This window comes from Xenopus laevis, chromosome 1L, assembly GCF_017654675.1.
Source record: "Xenopus laevis strain J_2021 chromosome 1L, Xenopus_laevis_v10.1, whole genome shotgun sequence".
Taxonomy (NCBI): domain Eukaryota; kingdom Metazoa; phylum Chordata; class Amphibia; order Anura; family Pipidae; genus Xenopus; species Xenopus laevis.
Window position 1 is genome coordinate 76,634,882 of NC_054371.1, and position 13,894 is coordinate 76,648,775.

The 13,894-nt window shown below is 37.1% G+C and overlaps 1 protein-coding gene across 1 annotated transcript in view; it reads left to right on the plus strand.

Annotated features, from left to right (window-relative positions):
• The window catches only part of tbck.L (TBC1 domain containing kinase L homeolog), a 156,674-nt gene that overhangs the window by 128,656 nt on the left and 14,124 nt on the right, over positions 1-13,894 (plus strand). Inside the window, 2 exon segments of the mRNA NM_001093662.1 lie at positions 4,266-4,441; positions 9,117-9,276. Of these exon segments, the coding sequence (NP_001087131.1) occupies positions 4,266-4,441; positions 9,117-9,276 (336 nt within the window).

The window sequence follows — 13,894 nt, forward strand, 5'->3', positions numbered from 1 at the left end:
TTTAAGTAAATCTTGCCATTTTACATCTCTTGCCTTGAACTGCCATTCCGTGATGGTCTGTGTGCTGCCTCAGAGATCACCTGGCCAGAAATACTGCAACTCTAACAGGAAGCAGTATGGAAGCAAAAGACTGCACTCTGTCTGTTAATTGGCTCATGTGACCTAACAAGTATGGTTTGTTTGGTATGTTTGTGTGCACAGTGAATCATACAATCCCAGTGGGTGGCCCTTATTTTTTAAAATGGCATTTTCTAATTATGATTACCCAATGCCGCATACTATTAAAAAAGTATATTATTATGAAAGTGGTTTATTTACATGAAGCAGGGTTTTAATATGAGCTGTTTAATAATCGCGAAATCTGAACATCGATTTTTATGTTGAAGCGCACTTCCAACTGCAATTTTTATTTCAAAGTTTGGAAGTAGCAGCCTCAATTGCATCCAGTGCATTGCATCCTCGCTCCAACAATTCTGCTGCAATTGTGGGGAAAACATTGCATTGTGAGTTAAAAACTTTGCAACTTGCATCCGAAATCACAATTTGCACACTGCGTTTGTGGTTGTAAAATGACCCCTAGAGACTAAACTAAATCCCGATGATTTCTTGAAATGCGCATGCCATGCCCTTTACATCCCGACCACATTCTTACATGCTCCGCCCTTGTCATACAGATAGTGATTTTTTGCAAAAGGAGCATTTTTCTGTTACCACCACTCTAAAAAGCTGAATAACTCAAAAACCTTCAATAATAAAAAATTACAAATTGCAAATTGTCTTAGAAGATCATTCTCTACATCAAAAGTTATCTCAGAGGTGAACAAACCCTTTAAGTTTTCAGTCATTTTAAATTTTTTTGTGGTCCCAGCAATATAAAATACATAATGCATTTTTTCCCCCCAGAGTTTACACAATTTTTTTCTTTAAAATGGGGGTTCTACTGTATATGCTACTACATAAAGGAACACATTGATATGATGTGCTTGAGATATTAGGCATGCTGAACATTTGAGGATGATATGTGTGTGCTGAGAAAGAATGTAGTGGTTTTCTCAGAATACTGAAATGCCTAAAATGGATGCATTGTTTTTTGTTAATGGTTGAGAATAAAATATCTATGTGTGGGCCACATATCATATACATGGAGAATAGTCATGAAATCACAGAGACGCCCTGAGAGAGAGCTGTCTGGTTCCTAACATACACTGTAATATAGAAATATACACTGCAGACTCCCTAGTTTTGTTTGATTTTGTTGTCTCTATGAAAGGTGCCTGTGATCCCTTTCTGTAATAATTGTCCCCGTTCAAGTGTTATGTGAATTATTCAAATAAATATAGTATTTTTGTCTGGCAGACACATTCAGAGTAAAAATATTCTATAAACAGTCCATACTGATATTAGCAATGTTTGGAGAATCTGCTCTGAGCCTCCAAGTACAGTATATTGTCATTCTTAATGAAAGTGGATTGAAAAGAAAAACTTGGTTGTGCTATGTCTCCACTAGTTGTAGCACAGTCATTTTTAACATATATTTGCTTTTACATATTGAGAAATGCAGATTTAACAAGGTTATTCCATTTTTTAAGTATCCTGGCATAAATAAAGGGGATGTTTTGAATTAATGTTTAGCATGCCATAGAGTGATCATTTTTTGTATGCGTTGGAATTATTAGTGTTCCTGTTCTATCTATATCTGTATCCAGCATGCAACATAAAAAGCTGTATGGCTGCTAGGGTAAGGGCAAGGCTAGGCGTGGTGTTTTTGTGGTGTTTTTACGTTGCGTTTTTAAAAAAGAACAGCCAGGCGTAAATACGCCACTGAAACCACATGCGACCGTCAACATGCGTTTTTCAGCACGTAGGATTCTTTTCCCAACATGCACTTCTCATTGTTCTCATTGAGAATTTGGACACCATATTTAAAATACGCAGCGTATTTACGCAAAGTGTGGTTTCAAACTTGCAGATCCCATAGAGTCTATTGATCTGGAAGTTTCCTGACGTATTGGTGTTTCTGCTAAAAAAAACGCCAATACCGGCGTCCTGTGGCGGATTTCAGCTTGCAAGTGCCCTGTGTGAATTGCCATAGTGCATTTTCCATTAGTTTCAGTGGTAGTGCAGTTATGTGTATTTACGCCTGGCTGTTCTTTTTTAAAAACGCAACGTAAAAACGCCACGTCTGGTTTTACCCTAAGCACTAACAACCAGCTGACATTCCAAGTCTGGCAGCTGCAGAACAAAAAATAAGACTAATTGTAAATTGTCTTTGAATAATGCTGCCTACATCAGTTTACAGTGAATAACTCTTTGGAGAACTTGAAAGTATGCTGCTCCACCACTGGAAATAGAAACATTTCCAATGTTTAATGCAATTAAAGTAGTACTCACCCAGAAAAACCTAAAACACAGCTTAGGATTCTGATGGTTGTGATGGGTTGCTACAATTGTAAATGTCACCTCAGTTTAATATTCTAATATTAGCTCAGTTTATTGTAACCGTACTACTATTACATCAACTGCCATATTTGCCATGTTCTAGGCGCAGTCCCTGGTTGTGGCTTTTTTTTTTCATCATGACTATATGCACAGACAAATTGACATTGGTCTGTAGCTTAGAGGTTCTGAATAGGTTTGGATTGCAAAAAATAACCATATCCCATCTGCCTGGCAGGTATGAGGTTTTAGGCATTCTATTTCCCCATGTGATATATAGTTAATTTTCCTTGTAATTGCGCCATTTATATATATATATATTGACATATGTTATATGATATGCAAAGATCTATATGCCAAAGGTAATTACCTTATAATAACTTTAATAACAAATATGTTTTCTTATAATATGTATTTGCTGTTTAAATGTTGCAATTGAGAAGGCATGGCTGCTTTTAATGAGGTGGAACATCCCATTTTGAACCCACATTTATAGTAGACTGAGCCAAATATAAATCATTTCCATAATATCTCCATCCTAGTATAGCTTGGGGGCATGTTGTATAATAACTAAGGCTGGCAAAATTACAACTTCATGCCACATGATAATGAGGTTATATTAAAATGATGTTACTGGAATGTACCAAGCCACAAGAATTTGTATGCCTCCCGTTAACCTCTAGCTTGTTATGAGATCAAAGGTATTTTCTGAGATTACATAAGGATAACAGGGCAATGTATTCTGAGTTAGGGTTGAGGCACACTGAGCATTGTAAATACTGCAATGTTTATGTGGAAAAGTAATTGTATGAAAAGTCCCAGAATTTCTGTAGACTTCTCTTAAATACGTACTAGCTAACCTTTTCCATGTACAATGGCAGGCTATGGGCTACTTCCCAAACCTGAAACGAATCTCTTATAATTGGGTGACACTACCTAGGTTCCCGTACTTGGCAAACCCAGGCCTGGACTGGCAATCTGTGGATTCTGGAAAATGCCATAATGCCTGCTATAAGAAACCATGGGCTGGTGGGCTGGACCTTTATGTACTTGAAACGCCAGGGGCTTTTGAATCCCAGTCTGGACCTGGACAAACCCCCCCCCCCCCTCCACCTGGTCATATTACCAGCCTGCTTGTCATTGCTTACTCTGTAAGGACCACCTAAAGAACAACACTCACTAATCAGTAGCCAAATGTCACATTTCTGTAGCAATGCTTGGTTCCAAGGTGCACCCCTTTCTGCTCTCAAGGTCAAGCATCTCTTAAAAAAAATAAAAAGGCATGTGTACAGTAGCACAGCTCCTAGGAAAGTGATATCATAAAGATTTAAAACAATAGGAGAGTATTTTATTATCAATTGTGAAAAAAATATTGTGGTTGAGACCAGGATGAGGACTAGCTATAATCATGGTACTTATTTTTTATTTTTCCTTTAAGCTGCAGTTCCCACAAAACCTCATTCATCAGAGCTTTAATTTCATATTTCTGCCTGTAGTTAACTGCCCGAAGCTTAGTGGCTACTGTGGGTTACTGGGTTACTCAGTGTCAATAAATGAACCCCACAAAGTCAACATAAAGTAAGTAAAACTTGGTTGAGTAAGGAATGTTGATCCCATGTGAAACATTCTGTATATTGTTATTAATAAATATGTAATTTTTATTTCATATAGAACTACATGTGGAGATATTCACAACTACTGTCTATATGAGTAAATTAAATGAAATATTACTTAGATTGCCATAATCTTGTGCTAGGCAGCATTTCTTCAGCAGGTATTTTATTTTTTAAAAAATGCTCTCAATTCTTTCTTTTTTTGCGTTAAACAAGGGCCGAGAACCAATAAACATAGATGATCTGAAGTCAGAAGTTTCCCCAAGAATCTCAGCCGAAGATCTGATTGACCTGTGTGAGCTGACAATGCCCAGTTTGTCCAGGATACCATCCAAGAAGAGCAAATCTATCAAGCCCAAACTTCTGGTGGTGGATATTCGGCACAGCGAAGAGTATCCTTTAATTTATATGATTTGAAGTGTATAATGCATATGAACCTCTGGATGAGAAAAATGCTGCAATAGTACATCTCTTTTTCTATTCCATAAGCCGTTATATCATTTATGTGTCAGACAATGTTCAATGTCTATTTTGTAAACAACTATTTCCTTTATGATTGCTTAAACCTTGCACTCCTCCTCCTGACATGCCTTGTACTATGCATATTTATTGTGCACCTTGAAATTGTTCTCTAAACTGTAAAAATAGCGCTTTTAAATTAGGCCTTAAAATATATATATATATATATATATATATATATATATATATTTGCAATTTTGCTGCTTAGTTACTCATGTGGTGCAACATATTCAGTCCCAGGTAGTTGGCTAAGACATGGTGAGGGACAGAGATAAGACATGAGTGATTTGTATTGTGAGTATATGATACTAAACAGAATATATGAAATCAAACGCTATGGAGACAAGAGCTCAGGTTGCACTCGAAGGCCTAAAGTTTGTCTTATACAATATATTATGCAAAAAGTGGGTGACTGGAACAGTAAAGAACATTGATTTGTTGTGTTTTGTGCCGGGACTTAGAACACAGAAAGTCAAGGGGTGAGATGTATAAAGCCAGTTATTAAGCATGCTAGTTGTGGAAGTGACATTATGTTGTTGGAATGGTGTGTATATATAGAACCCCTGACCCATATATTGACTATGAAGAGTTTCATGATTACTCAGCAAGTCCAGTTGTTTTAGAATTACTTATACTAGATAAACCCATATATTGCTATACTTTATGTTCCTCTACCAAGGCAGACAAATGGTAACCAGCATCCATTGCTATAAATTCTGATTTTTACATAATTAACAATTTATTTTCAGTTTCAAGATTGGAGCACACCAACAGCAAATCTCAAAGCAGCAAACATATCATAGAAAAGAATACAAAATACTTTGTGCATATTAATTCATGCCCTCATTCTAGTTTGCTACTAAAGCCTATACATTTATACAGGGTTTATTATAGGCCTCTGTTGTCTGCAGAAATTGGTAACATTGGTTTATGTATTTTTTTGTGTAACCACGAATCTGAAGTTTCAACAGCATCAATAATTCATTTCTAATTAAGTTTCTTATGCTATGCAAATTAAGACTACAGGTATGGGACCTGTTGTTTAGAATGATCGGGAACTGGAATAAGGAATCTTTCTGTAATTTGGATCACCATACCTTAAGGCTGCTAAAAAATCATGTAAACATTAAATAACCTCAATATAGTTGTTTTGTCTCCAATAAGGATTAATTGTATTTTAGTTAGGATCAGATACAATGTAATGTTTTATTATTACAGAAAAAAGGGAAATCATTATGAATAATGTGAATTGTTTGATTAAAATGGGGTCTATGGGAGATTACCGTCCCGTAATTTGGAGCTTTCTGGATAACGGGTTTCCCAATTTATGCCCCAGGGATAATTTAGCACAGTACGGATTACTTTATCATTTATCTTTTTTGCTCGAACTACCTGCTTTTACCAAATACAATGTATTATTTGACTTATTTTGTACTGGCCGTTTAGATAAATCTGTCCTTAAAATATGGACATATCCTTGAATTATTACGTGCAAACTACCCTGTGAGAGTTTCCAGCTAAAAAGAGTATTATTTAATGCGGATACCAACTGATGCATGGATAGCTTGTTTGAATCCCCAGACTGAAGAACCAGCCCAAGTGCACAAAGAGAAGCTTTGTTTAAGTGATACAGAAGACTTGGATAAGCCGCCTGCAATTAAAAAAAAAAAATCAATTTAATAGCAGAGGAAAGCTCAGCCACTTGTTCACAATCAAAAGAACCTTTAATGACAAAGACTGCAAGGTACTTATTTTTCTACTGATCGTCCTTCAAATGGATTAACTTACTATAACACGTGAACCAACATTTCTGAAATGCAGAATGGCTGTGCTTTTTTTGAAGGCTAGTGCCAGTATGTGACACTTCTCCTGTTGCCTATTTCCGCGCTGCCACTTTATTTGTGCCAGCTGACCCCATTCCCTCCTTTTTTTTACCTCTTTTATTTAACCAAATCAGTTGCCGTTTGCTTATAATGTCCAAAGGGATAAAAGTTGTCAGCAAAATATACATTGGGTTGGGGGGGTCATGTTTAAACACCAGTCATTTTCTCTGTCATTGATGAAGTGCAAACCTTGAAAAGCAGGACTGAAATTCTCAATATAACAGGTCAGTCAGATGATAAATCAAGATGAGAATGAAATGAAGTATTGTGTATTTTATGGCACCTGAACATAGTGAGTAGGCTACAGTAAGATCTACTGGGGAAAAAACTGGTTAGATTTATTAATGCCTTAGCTAGAAATACAGGTCCCAGCTTGCAAGGTGCATTGGAAATGAGCGTGAACATTTTTATAGGATACCAGTGTCATGTTGTTGAAGCGTGACGCTCCCTGTGCATCTTGCAAATTGATGCCACTAGTCTAAACTTGTAAAAGTCAGAACCTATAAACTGGTTTCCTACGGGGCCTATAAAACAAGAGCTATTCTGTAATCTGCCTTGGGGCTACACATGTGTTGTAAGCCACAGACTATCTGTCAGGCTGCTGCTAAGCTGACTGGACTTTTAATGGGATGTGATGCACAGAGTTTGACATCACGTATAAGAATACCTGTACATACTATTTAGGGATTCTGTGTACCTCGCAATTTACAATCTAAGCAGTGCTAATTATAGCATAGAAAACAATGTATATTCACTATTATGATTATTCAAGTAGCTGAATTGCTAAATTGTGTATATGCTGACTAAATAATAGATCAGTTAAAACTGCTAATCTACTACTTTTCAGATCATTGGGAGTCTTCCTCAATGTACCTCTTACTAAATGTACCCTACAGCCCTATCCATGTTGGGCAAAATATTTTACAATTTTACCCTGCCCATGATTTTTATAATCATGATGCAATACATGGAGTGTCCATACGCAAGTATCTGTGTCATAAAGATATAATTTACAATGACGAGTTTCTTGGCTCTCTAGGTTCTCACTGCCTACTATAAACATTTTTTCCCAAATGTTGTTATAAGCGTTTAATGTGATTTGTGCTACTAACCAATATGTGCCATGATATTACACTTGATTAGACAGTCAAACACTAAAGCAGTGATCCTCAACCAGTGGCTTTTGAGCGACATGTTGCCTGCCAATCCATTGGATGTTGCTCTCGTGGGCAGGTGCTTATTTTTGAATTCCTGGCTTGAAGGTGAGCTCTAGTTGCATCAAAACCATGTGTACTGTCGGCTATTAGTCCACAAGAGCTATTAACAGTCCATATTTGGCACCACAAGAAACTTCCGAATGCTTTTGTTGCTCCCCAATTCTTTTTACAATTAAATGTGGCTCATTGGTTAAAAAAGGTTGGGGACCGCTGAACTTGAGAGAGGTGCTGGTCATTAGATTAGTTGTTAACACAATCAACCCTTGGGTTTAGCCTCAGACCCTTTCTCAATACTGATGCAGTAATTTTGCCCTTCAGATTTGAAATGGCTTAAAGTGTAGTTTGTGTTACAGAGAAGTGACCATTTATCAGTAGAAAGGAGAGAAGATGGCGTTTGTGTCTCTCAGGGTTAACCTTTTCACTGCTTGCCACATGTGGCCCTTTGTAGTATAAAGTTGTGCAAACACCATAGACGGTGGAAAATTATATTTGAATGCCCAAGAGCCAACTGACAGTAAGTTGGGTGACGGATAAAAAAGGTTAGTACAGTAACTTTTCAGAATAGTTTTGCTGAGCTTTCATATCTACTATAAATGATTATGCTATAAAGATTCATCAGTTTTTCCTGATAAGGACAAGATAAGTGCACACAATATAATTACTTGGACTATTAAAAATGTATAAAAACGTTAATGCAAAGCTGTTAACTGCCTCACAAGGGAAACAGCATGTTTAACCTCTTGACCAAGAAAATTTATTTCATTATTACAGAATATAAAAGATACCAATTTTTACTTACATTGGAATTGATGCATTTTGAAAAACAAATTTATGAAGTTTAAAAAAAAATGTGAAGTTAAAAAAATTACTTATAGAAAAATCAACTCGAACAAAGCCTCATGCATTTTATGCCTTGGAGGGCACTTAGTCATGGCCTGTGATTAAGTGCCCTCCAAGGCATGAAACGTGTAAGGCTTTGAGATGGTTTTTCTTTTAACATTTTTTTAACTTCATGACATGGTTCTTTTTTTGTGCCAGCCTGTGATGTTGGATTAGTGCCCATAACCTCCCTTTAGCACCTGGACCCCCACTTGATGGTGAGTTCTCCACCTTTGTTTGATTTAAGTATTTCCCGAACACTGTCACCTTTGAAATACCACTGATGAACCCTTGTTCCTACTGTTTCTTGGTTTAAGGGAGGATCGGGATAAGAGGAAATTGGTAAGTAAGTACACAAATCTATCCTGCTAGAGCCAGCAGTACAGGCTAGTGATGTACTTTAATGGCTTGTGGTGTACCTTATGAGCCTTTGCCCTGGCAAGCTCAGTAGTCTTTTCTGAGGATGAATGGATAAGTAATGGTAAGATTATTAAATGGCTAGTCATGTTATCTGTATATGATTAGACCTACAATGATTGATAAATCCCATTCCTTGACTACACACACAGTTTCAATCGTGGCCATATACCTGGAAGCATCAACATGCCCTTTGGTTCTGCATTCACAACTGAAGGGGATTTGGCACCATGTCCCGCAAGTACCACCCTGCAAAACTTCAAGGGCAAAGTGGTTGTGACTGTGGGGCATGCTGCCCAGAATGCAGCTAAGGTAAGTCCTAACGTATTCTAAAATATTCATTTCAACCTTGCCATAAAGGCTCAATAAGAATATGGATTCAGCAAGATTTTATCAAATAACAGCAAATGTCCAAGGAAATCCTGGCACAATGTAGGCTTGAATTGGGAAAGCTGAAGGAAAAGTCACATATTCTTTCCTATTAATGTCTTTATTTTAAAGGATCACTAGCTTTTTACTTATCCTACTGCCTTTCTTGTTGGCTAGTACAGTGAAATATATATCAGACAGTTTTTGCCTCTCTGTACAGGCTATGAGCAAGGCTAGGATTTTATTCTGTGTCCCCTCTGCTGCTGTAATTTTTCTGGCACTTAATGCTGATGACAAGCCCAGCTGTTACATCATGTCAGAAGGCTAATTTATTGTTAAATGATTATCACACATAACCAAGTGTGGTTAAACAGCTTATAGGGTGTACTTTTCTGCAGGTCACATATGTCTTTAAGCTGGTCATATATGACCTTGATATATGATCTGATCAGCTGAGCCGTTAAGCACTGGCAAGTGCAGATGCAAAAGGAGAGGTCCATATTGGTCAAACTGAAGATCACATATTCAGCAGACAGGTGAAACACACGGGTTTGCATGAGAATGTGGGATTGTGTCTGAATTGCAGATCACACATAATTGAGAACAGACACAGTGAAACTGCATCAAATCAGTGACCCTTTGCATCTGCAGTGACACTGGAATTTAGGGAAGAACACTGTTTTGTACGAAAATAATAAAGGAGACAAATGGTTAATTTCAAGAATTGTACGCAGCTCCCAAAACGATGTTCTTCTTTGTTTGCTGGGTGATACAGGTATAGTCATAGAGCCTATGGGTATATGGGCAGCTTTACATTTGTATTAAACAATAAATATAAAGCATCTGGATTCATAGTCAAAAATAATAGCATATCATATCATTGTAAGTAAGATATGTCTGCATTCCTTTGTATCCTTTGGTTGTGCTTAGATAAATATATTGATGGAGAGCACCTTTATTTTCCTGTTGCCTAATGTTAGAGGAATTTGTTGCTGTGGGGCAGGCTGTGCAATAAGCAATTATGGTACTACAAGTGTTATCGTTTCCTCTGTTTCATTAGCATTTTCATAAAATAACCAGTGTTAAAATAGGTCACATAGTTTCTAATTTGCACTTCGGCTTCTGGCAGTAAAACTACTGAAAATATACTGTGGATTAAGCTGTCATTATTGTAAAATATGACACAATATTAGGGATGCACCGAATCCACTTTTTTGGATTCGGCTGAACCCCGAAGCCTTGGCGAAAGATTCGTCTGAATACCGAACCGAATCCTAATTTGCATATGCAAATTAGGGGTGGGAAGGGGGAAACATTTTTTACTTCCTTGTTTTGTGAGAAAAAGTCACGCAATTTACCTCCCCGCCCCTAATTTGCATATGCAAATTCGGATTCGGTTTGGCCTGGCAGAAGGATTCGGACAAATCCTGCTGAAAAAGGCCGAATCCCGATCCGAATCCTGGCCGAATCCCAATCCGAATCCTGGATTCTGTGCATCCCTACACAATATATTATGTAAGGTTTCAGAAATTGTCATCTATCCTAACTGGAGACCCTGTTTCTTTTATACTTGGATAATAATGATGTGCCTGCAGCCGCCATTTAGAACTGACCAAAAGCTAATTTTGCAGTGAGCCGGAATAAATGGAAAAATAGAAAGGTAGCCATACTGTGTATGATCCCTCATATGGTATCCATCTAGTCATAGCACTGGCCATTCAGTTGCATACAGTGCAAAGTATGGCTTTAGGGCGTTGCCATTCCATTATAATACAGGTATGGGACCTGTTATCCAGAATGCTCAGGACCAGGGGCTTTCCGAATAATGGATCTCTCTGTAATTTGGATCTTTGTACCTTAGGTCTACTAGAAAATCATGTAAACATAAAATGAAACCAATAGGCTGCTTTTGCTTCCAGTAAGAATTAATTATATCTTTAATTAATTATATCTTAGTTAGGATCAAGTACAAGCTACTAGTTTATGATTACAGAGAAAAAGGAAATCATTTTTTAAAATTTGGTTATTTGGATAAAATGGAGTCTATGGGAGACGGCCTTTCCGTAATCCGGAGTTTATAAAATATGGTGCCTGAGCAGGAAAATATCTGCAATGGGTTTGTATGTTCTTCCCTTCCCTTTACTGGTTTGCTCCAGGTAGAGTTTTCTCATACCCTGAGGTGGGGGCTGATGGTCATATGGTCTTCTCTCTGCCCTGTACCTAGCCTGCCTGTCATGAATAAATATTAAGGAATAGGTTAAATTGGGACAAATGGCAGCACTGGATTCTTTACATAAAATCAACTGGGAAAAGCAGATAATTTTTTTGCCTTCAGATTGTCTTTGCTTTAACTGAAAATGACACATGCATGCACATAACATAGTCATCATAACATTATAAATAGTGTAGCACTCAATAAGCTTTATCTTATGGTGTGCCATGTAGAATGTTAAAGAGAAATAAACCGTATATCCAGACTGGAACATATGTTCACAGTAATATGAAGCCTGGCTTGCTGCTTCCTGCCTTCATTGGCCACACTTGTGTCATCAGTCAGTCTTTTTATTAAAAACCCACTGAATAAACCTAGCTACTGAAAAACTTTTTTCTAGGGTACTAAATATATAGTGCCGTTGCAATGCTATGCTGCCTTGATAAATAATCAGTGTTGAGTAGATGAGAAACCTCTTCAACTTTGTTCCTTGTAGCTTCCGAGCATTCATTTTCTCTTGATACCTCCCAGGACTGCATGTACAATAGTTTTTCCAGGATCCTGAAATTCTGTGAAAATTCTGTGATATTAATAAGAAGAGCATAGGAATTCCATTAATTTTAATATTTGCTAGTACACCGCATGCAGAACTCTTCTGTGGGTTACTTTTCTGCATAGTCTTATATAACAATGCTAATCTGTTCCAGACAAAAATGTTCTAAAGTCATCTTGTATAAATATAGAAAACTAAAAACAAAATTGTGTTTAATGCTTTGCCCGACTCAGAGCATAAAATTCACGGTATGTTTTATCAGGGACCAGATTGGCTGGTGCTTTAAGACTTATGACACATGGGCAGGTTTGAGGCACGTGGGAAATCTGCACTAAATGTGGGTGCATTGCTGACCTGGGCTGCAATATTGGATACAAAAAGCAGATGTTCATGCTAAAAGCAGTTACATGTGAATATGAGATATGAAAAGTAGAGATGCATTGATGTCAGTGGTTCTCTCAGGCACTAAAACATATATGAACATTGCGTCATTGCTGCCAAATGCAGGATAAGGCAATTTTCGTTTTTTACATTGATGTGGCAGGGAAAAAAATAAAAAAGTTAACATAGATTGAACCATTCACATAGGGGCAGATTTATTAAGATTTGCGGGTTAAAAAAAGTTTTTTTAAGATTTATTATACCGCAACCATGAAATGTCGAAAATACACCATTTAAAACATCTCGAGGTCATGTAGAAGTCAATGGCAGAGGTCCCTTGAACCATTTGAAGATCTTTTGAAGAAGATTTTTTTTTTTGTTTTGGTGGGTTTCGCTCAAAAACTTCAAGCGATTCAAGTTTGTTTTGCTGAAAACTCAATCAATTTGAGTTTTCAGGTTGATAACCCCAACTTCACTGATCTGATTTTTTTACATTTGAGGTTTTTTCTTACATATGAAAACTTTCGAGTTGTGAGTTCATTCGAGGTCTAAAAATATCTCTCGCGTATGTCTTTAATATTATACAAGACAACTAGAATTAAACAAACCAAAAATCCCTATGTACTTTGCATTAGGGATGCACCAAACCCATCTATTCAGGATTCAGCCAATTCCCAAATCCTGGAATCAGGAACCCTTGTTGAAACCAGTGTGCATAAAATTGCTCATGGCTGAATAGACACACACAACATGTGCAGTGAATTTTTCACCTTTTTTAGTGTTTGGATTTGGTTCGGCCAGACACTTGGATTCAGCCCCAAATTGTATCCTGGACTTGGCGCATCTATACATTTCATATTCCACATTCACATGTAGGTACTTTTGTTGTACCCAATATTGCAGCCCAGGTCAATAACTGCATCACTTTAAGCCTATGTTGACCTCTCAGAAGAAGACCACATATATGGTGGCCTACACAACCAAAGCTAGACATGACCTGGCACATTGTGGCAATCACAAAACTTTGAATTAGGAAATATACTTTGTTTTTTGTCCCTCTCCTGATTGGCTGCTCTGGGTTAATACTAGACCTTATTTTGCAGTATGAAGATTGAGTTTAAGTGTATGGGACTCTGGAAATTCATAGGAAGATAGAGACACGAAATGCTATTTGTTTTTACAAGATATAAAATTATACAAATAATTGTTATACTCATATTGCATGCAGAGAATTATTTTTCATTATTATCCCAGTGCTCCAGCTATAAGTGGATGTGTATCCATAATATAAGTACTTAGCCATGTAAACAAGACTAGGGATAGAGGGTTAGACCCATTTGCCTCTTTTGTATGTGTCATGCATAAAATAATAAATGTTGTACTTCCTTTATCTTTTCCCCACAAGTGATGGGAGA